Source organism: Theropithecus gelada, chromosome 19 (assembly GCF_003255815.1).
Source record: "Theropithecus gelada isolate Dixy chromosome 19, Tgel_1.0, whole genome shotgun sequence".
In the NCBI taxonomy this organism is placed as follows: Eukaryota; Metazoa; Chordata; class Mammalia; order Primates; family Cercopithecidae; genus Theropithecus; species Theropithecus gelada.
The window spans coordinates 34724303-34740979 of record NC_037687.1 but is presented as its reverse complement, the minus strand read 5'-3'; the positions used below and the strand labels follow the sequence as shown (position 1 = coordinate 34740979).

Here is a 16677-nt window from a genome sequence, read left to right as displayed (position 1 = left end):
AAAAAAAAAAAAAAAAAAAAAAAAAAAAGAGTACACCGAACAAAGAAGACAGGATCATTTATAACCTGATGCGTCCACCTTATTGCTATGTCTGGTTTCCATTGACTAAATACAAATTCACATTCTGTATTTGTCCTGATTGGCTAGCAAGGTAGAACTTTTTTAAAAGAGGCAAAGGCAGAGGAAAACGAAGGAGGAATTAACTTGTGGAATGCTAAGAAAGGCAAAAACACTTTCAAATAAGGAAGAGGAACAGGATATGACTTAATGCTTTCTTGGACCAGTGTAAGCATGTCAGGGCAAATACTTAGGCTAAATTGTGGGAGCTAAGAACATAAAGTACATAGATTTTTTTTTTTTTTTTATCACAGCTAGCAGATACCTAAGAATGTTAAAACAGGTCTTTGAATAAATTTTGCTTCTAGAAGAAGTTACCATTTATTCCTAATTAGATGGGGAGGAAAGTCTTTGAAGAGGAACCTCTACTTTACTTTTTACAGACTGTAGCCATCACCACTACCAAGATACCATTTCTTTTATTGTTTTTTGTTTGTTTGAGAGAGAGAGTTTCGCTCTGTCGCCAGGCTGCAGTGCAATGGCGTGATCTCGGCTCACAGCAACCTCTGCCTCCCAGGTTCAAGCGATTCTCCTGTCTCTGCCTCCTGAGTAGCTGGGATTACAGGCGCATGCAAACACACCTGGCTAATTTTTTTTTTTTTTTTTTTGTATTTTTAGTAGAGACGGGGTTTCACCGTGTTAGCCAGGATGGTCTGAATCTCCTGACCTGGTGATCCACCTGCCTCGGCCTCCCAAAGTGTGGGGATTACAGGCGTGAGCCACCGTGCCCAGCGTTATTATTCTTTATGAGACTAACGTCATGTGGTGGCTCACGCCTGTAATCCCCACACTTTGGGAGGCCGAGGTGGGTGAATCACGAGGTCAGGAGATCGAGACCATCCTGGCTAACACAGTGAAACCCCGTCCCTACTGAAAATACAAAACATTAGCCGGGCGTGGTAGTGAGCGCCTATAGTCTCAGCTACTCGGGAGGCTGAGGCAGGAGAATGGCGTGAACCCGGGAGGCGGAGGTTGCAGTGAGCCGAGATTGCGCCATTTCACTCCAGCCTGGGTGACAGAGCGAGACTCCCTCTCAAAAAAAAAAAAAAGACGTCAAATTACTAAAAGTAGTTGAATTATAAGAATGTCAAGTAAAGGATACTAAGTGGGAAAAAGTGTTGTTCAATTAATTGAATGCTACAATGATTTGTGAACCCCCCAAATTTGAGGCAGGTCTCAGTTAATTTTAAAAGTTTATTTTGGGCCGGGCGCGGTGGCTCACGCCTGTAATCCCAGCACTTTGGGAGGCCGAGGCGGGCGGATCACAAGGTCAGGAGATCGAGACTACGGTGAAACCCCGTCTCTACTAAAAATACAAAAAAATTAGCTGGGCGCGGTGGCGGGCGCCTGTAGTCCCAGCTACTCAGGAGGCTGAGGCAGGAGAATGGCGTGAACCCGGGAGGCGGAGCTTGCAGTGAGCCGAGATCGCGCCACTGCACTCCAGCCTGGGNACTCGGAAGGCTAAGGCAGGAGAATCACTTGAACCCTGGAGGCGGAGGTTGCAGTGAGCCGAGATCATGCCACTGCACTCCTACCTGGCCAAAGAGCGAGACTGCGTCTCAAAAAAAAAAGTTGGCTGGGCGCGGTGGCTCACGCCTGTAATCCCAACACTTTGGAGGGCAAGGCAGGCGGATCAAGAGGTCAGGAGATCGAGACCATCCTGGCCAACAAGGTGAAACCCCGTCTCTACTAAAAGTACAAGAATTAGCTGGGCATGGTGCCACGTGCCTGTACTCCCAGCTACTCGGAAGGCTAAGGCAGGAGAATCACTTGAACCCTGGAGGCGGAGGTTGCAGTGAGCCGAGATCATGCCACTGCACTCCTACCTGGCCAAAGAGCGAGACTGCGTCTCAAAAAAAAAAGTTGGCTGGGCGCGGTGGCTCACGCCTGTAATCCCAGCACTTTGGGAGGCCGAGGCGGAGGGGATCACAAGGTCAGGAGTTTGAGACCAGCCTGACCAACATGGTGAAACCCCATCTCTACTAAAAATACAAAAACTAGCCGGGCGTGGTGGCGCGTACCTGTATTCCCAGCTACTCAGGAGGCTGAGGCAGGAGAATTTCTTGAATCCAAAAGGCAGAGGTTGCAGTGAGCCGATATTGCACCACTGCCCTCCGGCCTGAGTGACAGAGCAAGACTGTCTCAAGAAAAAAAAAAAGTTTATTTTGCCAAGGTTGAGGACGCATGCCCATGACACAGCCTCAGGAAGTCCTGACGACATGTGCCCAAGGTGCTTGGGGTACAGGTTGGTTTTATACCTTTTAGGGAGACATGAGACATCAGTGAATATATGTAAGAAGTACATTGGTTCTGACTAGAAAGGCGGGGACAACTCGAAGCAGGGCGGGGACTTCCAGGTAACAGGTAGACAGGTAGAGAGACAAACAGTTGCATTCTTTTTAGTTTCTGATAAGCCTTTCCAAAGGAAGCAGTCAGGATATGCATCTGTGTCAGTGAGGAGAGGGATGGCTTTGAATAGAATGGGGCAAGTTTGCCCTGAGCAGTTCCCAGCTTGACTTTTCCGTTAGTAATTCTGAGGCCACAAGATTTTCCTTTCACAGATTCTATGAGCAGGAGAGTTGTTTCCTGTAGGAATCACAGAGATTCAACTTCGCACTCCTGCTTTAGGGAAGCACATCTCTCCCTTCCGTGATTTGCCTTAGGGACTCTAATGCTTCTGAGGGCCTTCAGAAACGTTATAACACAATAACGTGTATCAGCCTCTGCTTCCAGTTCGGGTATTTTGCGACTGAACGACTGTTTCAAATGGTATGGTGATTTGGATTTTGCAGGTATTTTGCCACTGAACGACTGTTTCAAATGGTATGGTAATTTGGATTTTTAGCCTTTGGGAGAATCCTAAATAATAGTTTTAGCTTGAGCTCCCCAAAATCTGAAATAGTTTTTTTCCCCAAATTATTGAGTGATTAGTTACAGACACTAGTCTCCAGGAATCTGAATACAGCTTCTAAGGCTAGGTGAGACCCGTCCACTGCCGTAGAAAGGCGCCTTTTTTTTTTTTTTTTGAGACAGCGTCTCCCTCTGTCACCCAGACTGGAGTGCAGTGAAGTGATCTCAGCTCACTGCAAGCTCCGCCTGCCAGGTTCATGCCATTCTCCTTCAGCCTCAGCCTGCACAGTAGCTGTGACTAGGTGCCCGCCACCACGTCCAACTAACTTTTTTTTTGTATTTTTAATAGAGACGGGGTTTCACCATGTTAGCCAGGATGGTCTCGATCTCCTGACCTCGTGATCTGTCCACCTCTACGTCCCAAAGTGCTGGGGTTACAGGCGTGAGCCACTGCGCCCTGCCAGAAGGGTGCGCTTTTTAAGGAAAGCCCCAGACCTGACCGCGGGCTTCTCCTGCAGACCCTCCTCTGGGTATCACCCTCTTTAGCGCCTTGGAACCTGGGGAACTACGTTACCCAGAAAGCTCTGCGTTAAACGACAGCGCGTCAGAGCCAATGAGGACTGGGAAAGAAGTCTTTTCTACGTGTGCACCTAACGTAAGGCCGAGACTCCCGGGTTCTCTAGTAGCGGCCGTGTTGATCGGTGATGCGGGTGGTGTTGCCCAGTTTGTGGACCATGAGTGCTGGGTGAGACCGCGGTGACTGAACCCCGAAGGTGGAGAGAAATCGTCCTCGGTGCCCAGAGGCGGCTCTGCAGTCCTGTGACGGCGCCCACTGCTCCCAGGCCGTGCTTCCCCAAGTAGTCCGATGGCAGCGGCTGTGCCGAGGCGCCAAACTCAAGTAATTGTGGCGCCTTCTGTGCCCTCAGGTCACCTCGTCGTCACCCAGGTCCTCAACTAGCGAGGGAGCGGCTCCTGCTCACGGGTCTGTAGCCGGTACCCGCCGTAGGGACACTGAGGCGCTCGCAGGAGGGGTCTCGGTGTAACCGTCCAGTGGGTTCACCTTGCCAGCTGCCTAGACAGAGCAGATTTATGAAGACTGGGGAATTGCAGTGAAGAAGTAGTAATTCATGCAGAGTCGTCTGGCTGTTCGGGAGACAGGAGTTTTATTATTATTCAAATCAGTCTCCCCAAGCATTCCGGGATCAGAGTTTTCAAAATTAATTTGGTGGGTAATGGCTTGGGAAGTGGGGAGTGCTGATGGGTCAGGTTGGAGATGGATTCATAGGGGGTTGATGTGAGTTTTTCATGCTGTTTTCTGTTCTGGGTGGGATGGGAGAACTGATTGACCCAGATTACCGGTCTGTGTGTTGTCAGCTGATCCATCCAGTGCAGGATCTGCAAAATTCCCCAAGCACTGATCTTAGCTTTTACAGTAGTGATGTTATCTTCAAGAGCACCTCGGGGATGTTCAGAATCTTGGAGTCAAGAAACTGCATGACCCCTAAATCGTAATTTCTAATCTTGTAGCTAATTTGTTAGTCCTGCAAAGGCAGGCTGATCTCCAGGCAAGAAGTGTGTCTGTTCAGGAAAGGGCTATTATCAGTTTTGTTTCAGAGTGAAACCATGAACTGAATTCCTTCCCTAAGTTAATTCAGCCTATGCCCAGGAATAAACAAGGACAGCTGAAAGGTTGGGTGCAAGATGGAGTCAATTAGGTCTGATTTCTTTCACTGTCATAATTTCCTCAGTTATAATTTTGCAAAACCAGTTTCACCTGTTTCTGATAGCCCTGGGATGCGGCGGGGAGAGCGCAGGCACAGGAAGGGGTGCAGGCAATGGCCTGGAGTTGGACGGATCTGGGAGGATGGAACGTGGGTCCACAGGCGCCTGTTGGGAACAAAGTCTGAGGTGGAGCTCCTCCTGGAAGAGGAAATGGGCTGAGAGCTGTGCATTCATCATGAGGACGCTAGAAGCCATGGAGAGTTTTGAAGAAAGGAGGGACATGATCCAAATCCAGGCTTTTAAGGTTTCTCAAAGGACATTCAAAGGAAGAACATACGTAGAGAGAGAGGATGAAGACTTTGGGACCTTGGGAGGTTGAATCCTGTTTGTAGACCACATAGGTGGTAGAGATGACATTTTGCACTGAGACAAGCAGCTCAGACAACCAGCCTTAGGGTTACCTGGCTCCAGTTACAAGAAAGCATTTGGGGAGGCCTGAGCTTATCAAATCCCGTGACATGTTTGTAATGTCTGCCTGTCCCCTCAGGCACTCCTAGCTGCAGAAGCACTTAGGGAACCCACACAGGGAAGTGGAGGGTGTTCCATTCCCTCATTGGTCCTGACCCCATCCACAGGTTCTCTAGCTTGTGGTGTCCTGGGACTCTGAAGTGCCATTTTTTTCAGTCCTTTGATCCGAGGACCCTGGAGAATCTCTAAACCCAGGATACTAAGGCCATGGCAGATTATATGGAGGTATTCTCATTTCTGTCAACCAATGTAAACACCCTTGGAAGGTTAACCCAGGAGTTGCCACCAGGTTGTGAAATGCTTAGAGATAAAACGGATCAAAGTCAGGAGGTGATATTACCCCAGTTGTATCTGGCTATAGGCTTCATCTGCTTGGACTTTGGTGCACACACTGTGGGTTGAGGGAAGAGGAAGAAAGGTCAGAGATAAGGCTACTGCCATAATCCAGGAGAGGGTTAATGGATCAGATATGTGGCAAATCACATGTGTCTGGATTCAGGATTCACTTTTTGTAAAGAGACAGCTAGGTTTTCTCCTTCTTTCCTCCCTTCCTTCCTTCCTTCCTCCCTCCCTACCTCCCTCCCTCCCTCCCTTCCTTCTCCTCTTTCTTCTCTTCTTTTTTCTTTATGTGGAGTTTCGATCTTGTCACCCAGGCTGGAGTACAATGGCGTGATCTCGGCTCACTGGAACCTCCGCCTCCCGGGTTCAAGCGATTCTCCTGCCTCAGCCTCCAAGGTAGCTGAGATTACAGGTGCATGCCACCGCACCCCGCTAATTTTTGTATTTTTAGTAGAGACGAGATTTCACCGTGTTGGCCAGACTGGTCTCGAACTCTTGATCTCAGGTGATCCTCCCGCCTTGGCCTCCCAAAGTGCTTGGATTATAGGCATGAGTCAATGGGCCCAGCTGAGACGCTAGGTTTTTTTGTTTGTTTGTTTTTTGAGACCAAGTTTCACTCTGTTGTCCAGGTTGGAGTTCAGTGGAACGGTCTCAGCTCACTGCAACCTCCGCCTCCCAGGTTCAAGTGATTCTCCTGCCTCACCCTACCAAGTAGCTTGGATTACAGGCATTTACCACCACGTTCGGCTAATTTTTCTATTTTTAGTAGAGACGGAGTTTCATCATGTTGGCCAGGCTGGTCTCGAACTCCTGATCTCAGGTGATTTGCCCTCCTCAGCCTCCCAAAGTGCTGGGATTACAGACATGACCCATCACGCCAGGCGGACAAATAGGTTTTCTAATGTGGATGATAAGGGCATGAAAGAGGAATCGGGCATGAGCCCAAGGTTTTTGATCTTAGCAGCTGTAGCCATGGACGCTCCATCAGCTGACATGAAGTTGGTATTGACATAATATTGACTGTGGATATCAAGAGTGTTATTTGACCAAATGAAGAGTCAGGGACCAATAAGTGGTGGCATCAAATGGTTAACTAGACATACAGGATGCGGTATCTGGGAGGGTGTTGATACTGGAGATGTCTGATATATGAAAGCTAATGGGTGAACTATGGTAAGTTAGTTATGGGTCCCACTTAGGAGGACATGCTTCCGATTATGGTGGTAAATCTTTTCAGGGGCCAGGAAGGTGTGATCACAGGCTGAGGAGTGGATCTCTTACTTACGTCCCCGAGGGATGTTATTGGGCTTCCTAAACACCTGAGAGGGTGTGAGTGACCATCATGGCAGGACATATCAGACAGTAGAGTTTGGAAGGGGACATAGACATCCAAGGGGAGAACAGACAAGAGATAGATGTATGCAGAAGCATAGGAGTAATTCAGGGAACGTGACACTTAGGCCTGAGTCGGTGCCAAAGTTGTAACTATTTATCACTGTCTGGACTCACGAACGTTTTTAGAGGACTTTGGGAGTGCCTGGGGAGTTTCATTCAGCCTGGTGCATGTGGGCAGTGAAAAATATGCTCATCTGTGATAGTAGATTTGGTTTGGTTCACAAATCCAGGGGCTGGGCTTTACACGGCATTAGGTGGACAGAGGAGGGTTGCTACAGCTGAGGTCTCAGCTGGTGCAGCACAGAAGTGGGATAGGGCCGTGGATATCTGAAGCCACATGCAGTTCTGTGTGGCTATGGAGTCACTCAGGGAGACATTCACAGGATGATTTGGGATTACCACTACTCTTGGAAACCGTGGAAATTCTGTGTTGATATTGGATCCTGTTTGTATTTGTCAGGCATACTCTGGATGCTTATCCACATGTTGGTATAAGGCCAGAATTGAAGGCCCAATATGATGTGTCACTTTGACACCTTGTGATAGTGGGACAACCTTAAAAGGTGTGAGTACAAATCTCATTCCCACTCTGCTCTCTTGGATAATGTATCCTAGCCTAACAACCCTTTTTATCAAGGCGATGAGGCAGGGTTCCAGGTTGTTACACTTTGTAGTGGGTTTCAATTCCATCCCTACTAGCAGAGTTATGTAAACAAACCATTGCATATTCCCAAGGGAGTCATGGGCCATTATACCCTCTTCATTTTGTGAAATAAGTTTATTTGTGGGGGCTGGGTGTGGTGGCTCACCCCTGTAATCTCCTCACTTTCGGAGGCCACGGCGGGTGGATCAGTTGAGACCAGGATTTCAAGACCAGCCTGGCCAACATGGTGAAACCCCGTCTCTACTAAAAAAATACAAAAATTAGCCGGGTATAGTGGCACATGGCTGTAATCCTGGCTACTTGTGAGGCTGAGGCACGAGAATCACTTGAACCCGGGAGGCGGAGGCTGCAGAGAGCCAAGATCGTGCCATTGCACTCCAGCCTGGGTGAGAGAGGTAGACTATGTCTCAAAAAAAAGAAGAAAAAAAAAAACACTCAAAAAACAAACTTCTATTTGTGGGGATGCTAGAGAGAGGCTGATGGTGGGGAAAACTCAGGTGGGCGTGGCGGTGGGCATGTGTCTGTGCAGTATAAAGAATGATGTATATTTAGAGAGCGAGTTTGTCCGATGGGCTCAGGCAGCTGCCCTGGGCTTTATGTGAGCTTGGATATCACTATTCAGAAAGGGGTGGACCTTTTTATCTCCAGACCTCAGCATGGATGCTTATTTGTCCACCTACTTCTTATTGCTGATGGCAGTTGACCAGTGGGCCCATGAAGAGACAAAGGCACCAATGGACATAGTTTCAGCTCTATGTTGGGGACCTTGGGAGGAGGATGGGCAAGGGTGGCTGTGTGGCGAGGTGGGTTGTGGTACCTCAGCAGAGGGGCTGTTTGTGGTTTCATCTGTCACTATCATAGCAGGACACTGTGACCTTTGAAGATGTGGCTGTGAAATTTTCCCAGGAGGAATGGAGTCTTCTTAGTGAGGTTCAGAGGTGCTTGTACCGTGATGTGATGCTAGAGAACCTGGCACTTATATCCTCCCTGGGTAAGTTGCTCACGCTCACCCTGTGAGCTGAGCTAGTGTTGCTGTTCCCCTTTTCATTGACAAGACTGTCTTTCTCACTTAAGGAGCTTGGACATGGGTTCCTTCTACACTTCTCTGTGTGAGTTGTGTGGTTGGTAGGAGTAAGGTGTGTGTATTGCCTTTTCCTCTCCTTAAGCAGCTCCAACACATCCTGTGCTCCAGGCTCCCAGGGAAGGAGTCTGAGACAGGAGTCTTATAGGCACCTTAATGTATCCACTTTGCTTGCTCTCTGGCTGTCAGGTGACTGTCCAAATCGGTAGGTCTTGTGTGCCCAGGTTCTACTAACACTTCTTTCCTCTATCTGACAATTCTTCCTACCTCCCTGTGCTGAGAATTGCCTTCATTGACATTGTCACTACCTACATAGACCATAGACTGTTCTTGCAAGACCCTGCTTAGGAATTCTCTTGTAATACTTAGTTTACTCTAAGTAAACTGTGGGCTGTCAGGTGCTTAGTTGTGCTGAGCTAGTGTTGGCTGTTCATCTCTGCTGTCTCTCCCTTCATGCTTATATCATCCAGTCCCGTGTACCGGGGGTGAGATGGAGAGTCCTCAATGTTTCACAAGATGCGGTTCAATTCAGGCTCATCATGATAGGCTCAAAGGGAGCCTGTCCCTCAGGAGTGCCATGCTGGGGGAGGGCATGACTTCAGGGGTTTATCTAAATGGTACCAGAAACCATTTATATTTGCCGAGTATTTTTGTGGCAGTATGAGTAGGCACACACTGTTTTTCTTTTTCTTCCCATTGTTGAGAGTTTCACACTTGTTAGTTCTGTACCTTTCCACTTCTACTGTGATATCCACCCCAAGACTAATATTCACATCTCTGGACTCCACATCTCACCCATTTTTCTTGTGCTTTCATCTGCAGTTGTCACCAATATTGGTATATCAATTGTGTATTAGGAAGTGTATGCCCATTGTTAAACCATCCATGACTACCCTCTGCTGTGTTGTACTCATGTTTTCTTGGTCTTGACATATGCATATATATATATATATATATATATATATATTTTTTTTTTTTTCTTTGAGATGGAGTTTCACTCTTGTTGCCCAAGCTGGAGTGCAAAGGCACAATCTTGGCTCACTGCAACCTCTGCTTTCCAGGTTGAAGTGATTTTCCTGCGTCAGCCTCCCGAGTAGCTGGGATTACAGGTCTGCGCCACCACGTGCAGCTAATTTTTTGTATTTTTAGTAGACCCAGGGTTTCACCGTGATAGCCAGGCTGGTCTCGAACTACTGACCTCAGGTTACCCGCCCACCTTGGCCTCGCAAAGTGCTGGGATTACAGGCATGAGCCACCACACCCAGTCCGTAATGCTTCTACATAGCACTCACATGTCATTAGGAGATAAGATTCTGTGCACAACTTGTGTTTAGAGGAAGGAACTATGGACCCTGCCTCTGCTCCCTGTGTTGCATGTATGCTTGTGCTCTTTACATCATGAGACCTCCTGGATTCTGTGACCTTTATAGTCCAATAATGCTGGGCAGCTCATTCTTTTTTTAAATTTATTATTACTGTTTTTGAGATGGAGTCTCGCTCTGTTATCCAGGCTACAGTGCAGTGGTGTGATCACGGCTCACTGCAAACTCCACCTCCTGGGTTCAAATGTTTCTCCTGCCTCAGCCTCCCGAGTAGCTGGTATTACAGGCGCCCACGACCATATCCAGCTAATTTTTGTATTTTTAGTAGAGATGGGGTTTCACCATGTTGGTCACGCTGGTCTCGAACTTCTGACCTCAGGTGATCCACCCACCTGAGCCTCCCGAAGTGCTGGGATTACAGGCGTGAGCCACCGCACCCAGCCAGCAGGCCCATCTTCATCCTGAAGCCAACATTCTGTTCCTGAAATATTTTTATAGAGTAATTCCTCAATTTGTGAGACGTACTTGTGGGTGGGCTGTGCCTTCCCGTCAGAGGTACTTTGCACTTGACCAGCATTTTCTTTCTTTCAGATTGTTGGTGTGGATCAAAAGATAAGGAGGCACCGTCTAAGCAGAGCATTTCTGTACAAAGAGAGTCTCAGAACAGGACTCCTAGGGCAGTTGTTTCTCCTAAGAAGGCTCACCCCTGTGAAATGTGTGGCCTCATCTCGGGGGATGATTTGCACTTTGTTGAACACCAGAAAACTCATCAGAAGCAGAAGCTGAACAGGAGTAGGGCATGTGGAAAAAACTTGGATGACACTGCAAACCTGAATCAGCACCAGAAGCAGCATATTGGAGAGAAATTCTGCAGAAAGAGTGTCAGAGAAGCATCGTTTGTAAAGAAACGTAAGCTCGGGGTGTCACAGGAGCCGTTTGTCTTCCATGAGTTTGGGGAGGACGTTCTGCCCAGTTCAGGATTATGCCAACAAGAAGCCGCTTACCCTGTAGAGAACACAGACAGTGAAACTAAGCACGGCCCACCCTTTCAGGAGGGAAAAACTAATTCCGGGTGTGGAAAACGCACACAAGCCTTCAGCACCAAACACTCAGTTATTCCACACCAGAAACTTTTCACTAGAGATGGATGTTATGTATGCAGTGATTGTGGAAAATCCTTTAGCAGATATGTCAGCTTCAGTAATCATCAGCAAGATCACACTGGAAAAGGACCTTATGAGTGTGGAGAGTGTGGGAAATCTTGTAGTAGAAAGAGCAGCCTCATTCAGCATCAGCGAGTTCACACTGGAAAGACAGCTTTTCCCTGTGGGGAGTGTGAGAAATCTTTTAGTCAGAAGGGCAGCCTTAACCATCAGCATGTTCACACTGGAGAAGGGCCTTATGAGTGTGGAGAATGTGGGAAGTCTTTTGGTCAAAAGGGTAAATTCATTCAACATCAGCGAGGTCACACTGGAGAGACAGCTTATCACTGTGGGGAATGTGGGAAATCTTTTCGCCAGAAGTTCTGCTTTATTAACCATCAGCGTGTTCACACTGGAGAAAGACCTTACAAATGTGGAGAATGTGGGAAATCTTTTGGTCAAAAGGGCAACCTCGTTCAACATCAGCGAGGTCATACTGGAGAAAGACCTTATGAGTGCAAGGAGTGTGGAAAATTATTTAGGTACAGATCCCACCTCACTGAACACCAGAGACTTCACACTGGGGAAAGACCTTACAATTGTAGGGAATGTGGGAAATTATTTAACAGGAAGTATCATCTTCTTGTTCATGAGAGAGTTCACACTGGAGAAAGGCCATATGAGTGTGAGGTATGTGGGAAATTATTTGGCAATAAGCACAGCGTGACTATACATCAGAGGATTCACACTGGAGAAAGGCCATATGAATGCAGTGAATGTGGGAAATCATTTCTTTCCAGCTCTGCGCTTCATGTTCATAAAAGAGTTCATTCTGGACAAAAGCCTTATAAGTGCAGTGAATGTGGAAAATCCTTTGCTGAATGTTCCAGTCTCATTAAACACAGGAGAATTCACACTGGAGAAAGGCCTTATGAATGCACCAAATGTGGAAAAAGATTTCAGCGAAGCTCTACCCTCCTTCATCATCAGAGTTCACACAGGAGAAGGGCCTTATGAGTACAGTGCATGTGGGAAATCCTTTGCTGAAACATCCAGTCTCATTAAACACAGGAGAGTTCATACTGGGGAAAGGACTTGAGTGCTGTCGATGTGGGAAACATCAGAATATCTGCTCTCCTTGGTCTTAAGAGACTTTGCATTGAGACCGAGTCGCATTCTGTCACCCAGGCTGGAGTGCAGTGGTGCCATCTTGGCTCACTGCAACTTGGGCCTCCCAGGTTCAAGCAATTCTCCTACCTCAGCCTCCCAAGGAGCTGAGATTGTGGGTACACACCACCACGCCAGGCTAATTTTTGTATTTTTAGTGGAGACGGGGTTTTAGCATGTTGGCCAGGCTGGTCTTGAACTCCTGACCTCAAGTGATCCACCCACCTTGGCCTCCCAAAGTGCTGAGATTACAGGCATGAGCCTCTGCACCTGGCCTTCATTATTTTTATATTAGAATATGATACGCACTTTGGGAGGCTGAGACGGGTGGATCACGAGGTCAGGAGATCGAGACCATCCTGGCTAACATGGTGAAACCCCGTTTCTACTAAAAAAAATACAAAAACTAGCCGGGCGAGGTGGCAGGCGCCTGTAGTCCCAGCTACTCGGGAGGCTGAGGCAGGAGAATGGCGTAAGCCCGGGAGGCGGAGCTTGCAGTGAGCTGAGATCCAGCCACTGCACTCCAGCCTGGGCGACAGAGCGAGACTCCGTCTCAAAAAAATAAAAAAATTAAAAAAGAATATGATATGCTCACCCAGGCATGGTGGCTCATGCTTGTATACTTGATGCTTTGGGAGGACAAGGTGGATCACTCGAGGCCAGGAGTTTGAGACCAGCCTGAGCAACATAGCCAGACGTCCTCTCTGAAAAAAGAAAAAAGAGTGATATGCTGTGAAAACTTACTGTATATCATTCACCTGTTGAAGTGTATTTCAGTTGTTTCTTGTTTTTATTATAAATAAAACTGCTACGTTTGAATACAGTTCATATAGATATGTTTCAGTATGTTAATATGGTGGTGTGCAGTGCCTGAGTCACATGATAGGTTAACGTATAACTTCCTTCTTAGATGGAGTCTTGCTCAGTCACCCAGGTCACCCAGGCTGGAGCGCAGTGACACGATTTCAGCTCACTGTAACCTCCGCCTCCCGAGTTCAAGGGATTCTCCTGCCTCAGCCTCCCGAGTAGCTGGGATTACAGGTGTGCACCACCATTCCTGGATAATTGTATTTTCAGTAGAGATGGGGTTTCACCACGCTGGCCAGGCTGGTTATGAACTCCTGACCTCAAGTGATCTGCCTGCCTCGGCTTCCCAGGCATGAGCTACCGTGCTTGGCCTAATGTACAACTTTTTTAGCAACGCCAAACTATGACCTAAGATTAAAATTTTTGCTCTTGTTTATGTATCTACCATCAGTGTCCAAGAACTTCTTCTATCTTACCAAGAGGAAGTATGGTTAGCCTTTGAAATTGTTCATTATTTTAATAAGTAGTTATAGCTTTTTGAGTCAACAGTTTTATATGTTTTGCATATCTTTTTGGTTTTTTTTGAGACAAGGTCTCAAGACATAGTGCAGTGGCACAATTTCAGCTCGTTGCAACCTCTGCTTCCTGGGCTCAAGCACTCTGCCCACCTCAGCCTCCAGAGTAGCTGGAAATACAGGCGTGTACCACCCCACCTGGATAGTTTTTGTATTTTCTGTAGAGAGGGTTTTACCTTGTTGCCCAGTCTGATGTCAAACTCCTGGGCTCAGGTGATCCACTTGCCTCGGCCTCCAAAAGTGTTTGGTCTATAGGTGTGAGGCACCCTGCCTAGCCTCACACCTGTAGGTTTGTTTTTTAAAATGAATTTTATCTGTTTGTTTTTTTAAATGAATTTTATCTATTTCCCATTTCATTAAGATATTTAAAAATAATGAAATAAAAACATGTTGGACTTCATTCATTCTTCAGTGATGTCACTTTACTGCAAGGAATATTTGGTTTTCTTTTTTTTTGAGATGGAGTCTAGCTCTGTCTCCTAAGCTACAGTGAAGTGGCATGATCTCGGCTCACTGCAGCCTCCACCTCCTGGGTTCAAGCGATTCTGCCTCAGCCTCCTCCTGAGTAGCTGGGACTACAGGCGTGCGCCACTACACCTGGCTAATTTTATTTATTTATTTATTTATTTATTTATTTATTTATTTATTTATTTATTTTAGACAGAGTCTCACTCTGTTGCCCAGGCTGAAGTCCAGTGACGCGATCTCGTCTCACTGCAAGCTCCACCTCCTGGGTTCACTCCATTCTCCTGCCTCAGCCTCCTGAGTAGCTGGGACTACAGGCACCCGCCACCACACCCAACTAATTTTTTTTGCATTTTTAGTAGACACGGGGTTTCACCATGTTAGCCAGGATGGTCTTGATCTGACCTCGTGATCTGCATGCCTTGGCCTCCCAAAGTGCTGGGATTACAGGCGTGAGTCACCACACCCTGCCTATTTTTTTTTTTTTTTTAGTAGAGATGGTGTTTCACGTTACCCAGGCTGGTCTCTAACTTCTGAGCTCAAGTGATTCACCCTCCTCGGCCTCCCAAAGTGTTGGGATTACAGGTGTGAACCTCTGTGCCTGGCTGAATACTTGTTTTTCAGTACCACAAGAGTGATGAGCTGCTTATCCACTTCATGTGGAATCATAAGTATCCCAAAGTGACAATACATATAGATTGCCAGGCAGTGAAACAGTTAAGATGCCACTGTAGCTTTCTTTCTATTCAACATCTTTCTAAGATTACCTTACTCTTTCTTTTGTTCCAAGTTTGTATTTCCTCAGAGTTCTCACATACGGAAAGGATACACACTTTGTAGAAACAAGAACTTTATGTTATCCAAGTTCTAGGATAGCCATGGGCTCCAATTATCTCAGAGCTCCGAGTCCTCTACTCAATACCCATTGAGGTTTATGTGTTCTGAGGCTTTTGTCTTCTAGCTACTTATGTCATTCTCCATGGGTAGTTCATCCACATTATTAACTAATTTCCTCACTCCAAGCTCTTTTCCAGAGATAATCTCCAGTTCCTATGCAGACACTATAATTGTACTTTCTGCTGAAACAGTAGTTTCCCGGCAAGGTGAGATTATGGAATCCAGAATCTTTTCTCAGGGGTCACATGCCCATTTCCCCACTTGCATGAATGTTGACACCACAGCCAGAATTTTGACAGTGAATGTGAATTTGGCAAGTAACCACTGTTCCCAGGGAAATGTCCCAATCAGAAGATTATCTGGGACACCGATACTGACAGGGAGATGGGACATTCTGAGGGACCCAGAGGCAGGTTCCCACCTCCTCAACTTCCCTGAGGGCTGCCTAGAATCTCTGTTTCCTCTCACTCTGAATTATTCTTCCTTTCGTGGCTGACCAAACACATGGAACCTCACAAAGTCCATTGTAAGAGCTTTATCTTTGTGAAGTGAAGAACATGAGGACAGTTTGAATCAAAGTTATTGAGTGGACACTTCGTGTCTTTATAACATTTTTTAGATATGTGTGTTTTTTGGGGGGAGCATAATTTGCAAATGGAATCTCTGTTATCTTACTAAGGTGCTTCGTGGATATAAGAGTTAAAACTTCCTCTCCCATTTAGTGAAACAAAAGGTTAAGAAATGTGGATAAAGTTTATAAGTTAGAAATGGCAAGATAATCAGGTATATGAAGAATCTCGGCTAGGTGGGGTGGCTCAGGCCTGTATTTCCAGCACTTTGGGAGGCTGAGGTGGGCGGATTACAAGGTCAGGAATTCAAGACCACGCTGGCCAATATGGTGAAACCCTGTCTCTACTAAAAATACAAAAATTACCCAAGCATAGTGATGGGTGCCTATAGTCCCAGCTACTTGGGAGGCTGAGGCAGGAGAATTCGTTATACCCAGGAGGCAGAGGTTGCAGTGAGCCGAGATTGCACCACTGCACTCCAGCCTGGCGACAGAGTGAGACTCCGTCTCAAAAAAAAAAAAAGAAACCTCAATCCCTAAATGTTACCTTTTATAACAGCAAGTTATATGGGCTCAGATATTATCCCTAAAAGTTCTTTTTTTTTTTTTTTTCTCCTACAGGTGCCCGCCACCATGTCCAACTAATTTTTGTATTTTTGGTAGAGATGAGGTTTCACTATGCTGGATAGGCTGGTGTCAAACTCCTGACCTCATGATCTGCCCCCCGGCCTCCCAAAGTGCTGGGATTACAGACGTCAGCCACTACACTGGCTTATCCCTAAAAGTTATATGATAGCATGATGTTTAGGCACCTAAAGGCATGGCACTTGAGAAACGTGAATAAAAGATTGTAAGTTACAAATAGCAAGGTACAAACAGATGTTAACAGTCTCAACCCCTAAATGTCACCTTGTATTACAGCATGTTATATAAGTGCATATAGGCACATATATGAAATAGTGATACTTCATTCTCAGTAATATTTTTCATCCTCCTTACTGGAAAGATCTTTGATGATTCCTAATCAACATAGAAGTT

General features: G+C 46.6%; 1 protein-coding gene across 5 annotated transcripts; it reads left to right on the top strand.

Moving 5' to 3' along the window:
* Positions 1-3601: 3601 nt before the first annotated feature.
* Positions 3602-12273, top strand: ZNF417 (zinc finger protein 417). Of its 5 annotated transcripts, none has more exons than XM_025366538.1 (4): positions 3631-3865; positions 4582-4682; positions 8477-8606; positions 10610-12273. In XM_025366538.1, the coding sequence occupies exons 3-4, from the start codon at positions 8573-8575 to the stop codon at positions 12175-12177; spliced, it is 1602 nt and encodes a 533-aa protein (XP_025222323.1). In that variant the 5' UTR covers positions 3631-3865; positions 4582-4682; positions 8477-8572; the 3' UTR covers positions 12178-12273. The 5 variants fall into 5 exon arrangements, with proteins under 5 accessions (XP_025222322.1, XP_025222321.1, XP_025222323.1 ...); XM_025366539.1 differs by having other exon boundaries at positions 3649-3865; positions 8480-8606; XM_025366537.1 differs by lacking the exon at positions 4582-4682 and having other exon boundaries at positions 3602-3865; positions 8480-8606; positions 10610-12246.
* The last annotated feature ends 4404 nt before the right edge of the window (positions 12274-16677 follow it).

What these genes read in the sequence shown, in the direction of transcription:
- ZNF417 (XM_025366536.1), top strand. Translation starts at nt 3,833, where the DNA reads ATGGCAGCGGCTGTGCCGAGGCGCCAAACTCAA. An exon ending in TGCCGAGGCGCCAAACTCAA is followed by an intron (nt 3,866 to 8,476) that starts GTAATTGTGGCG and finishes TCACTATCATAG; the next exon opens with CAGGACACTGTGACCTTTGA. An exon ending in GGCACTTATATCCTCCCTGG is followed by an intron (nt 8,607 to 10,609) that starts GTAAGTTGCTCA and finishes TCTTTCTTTCAG; the next exon opens with ATTGTTGGTGTGGATCAAAA.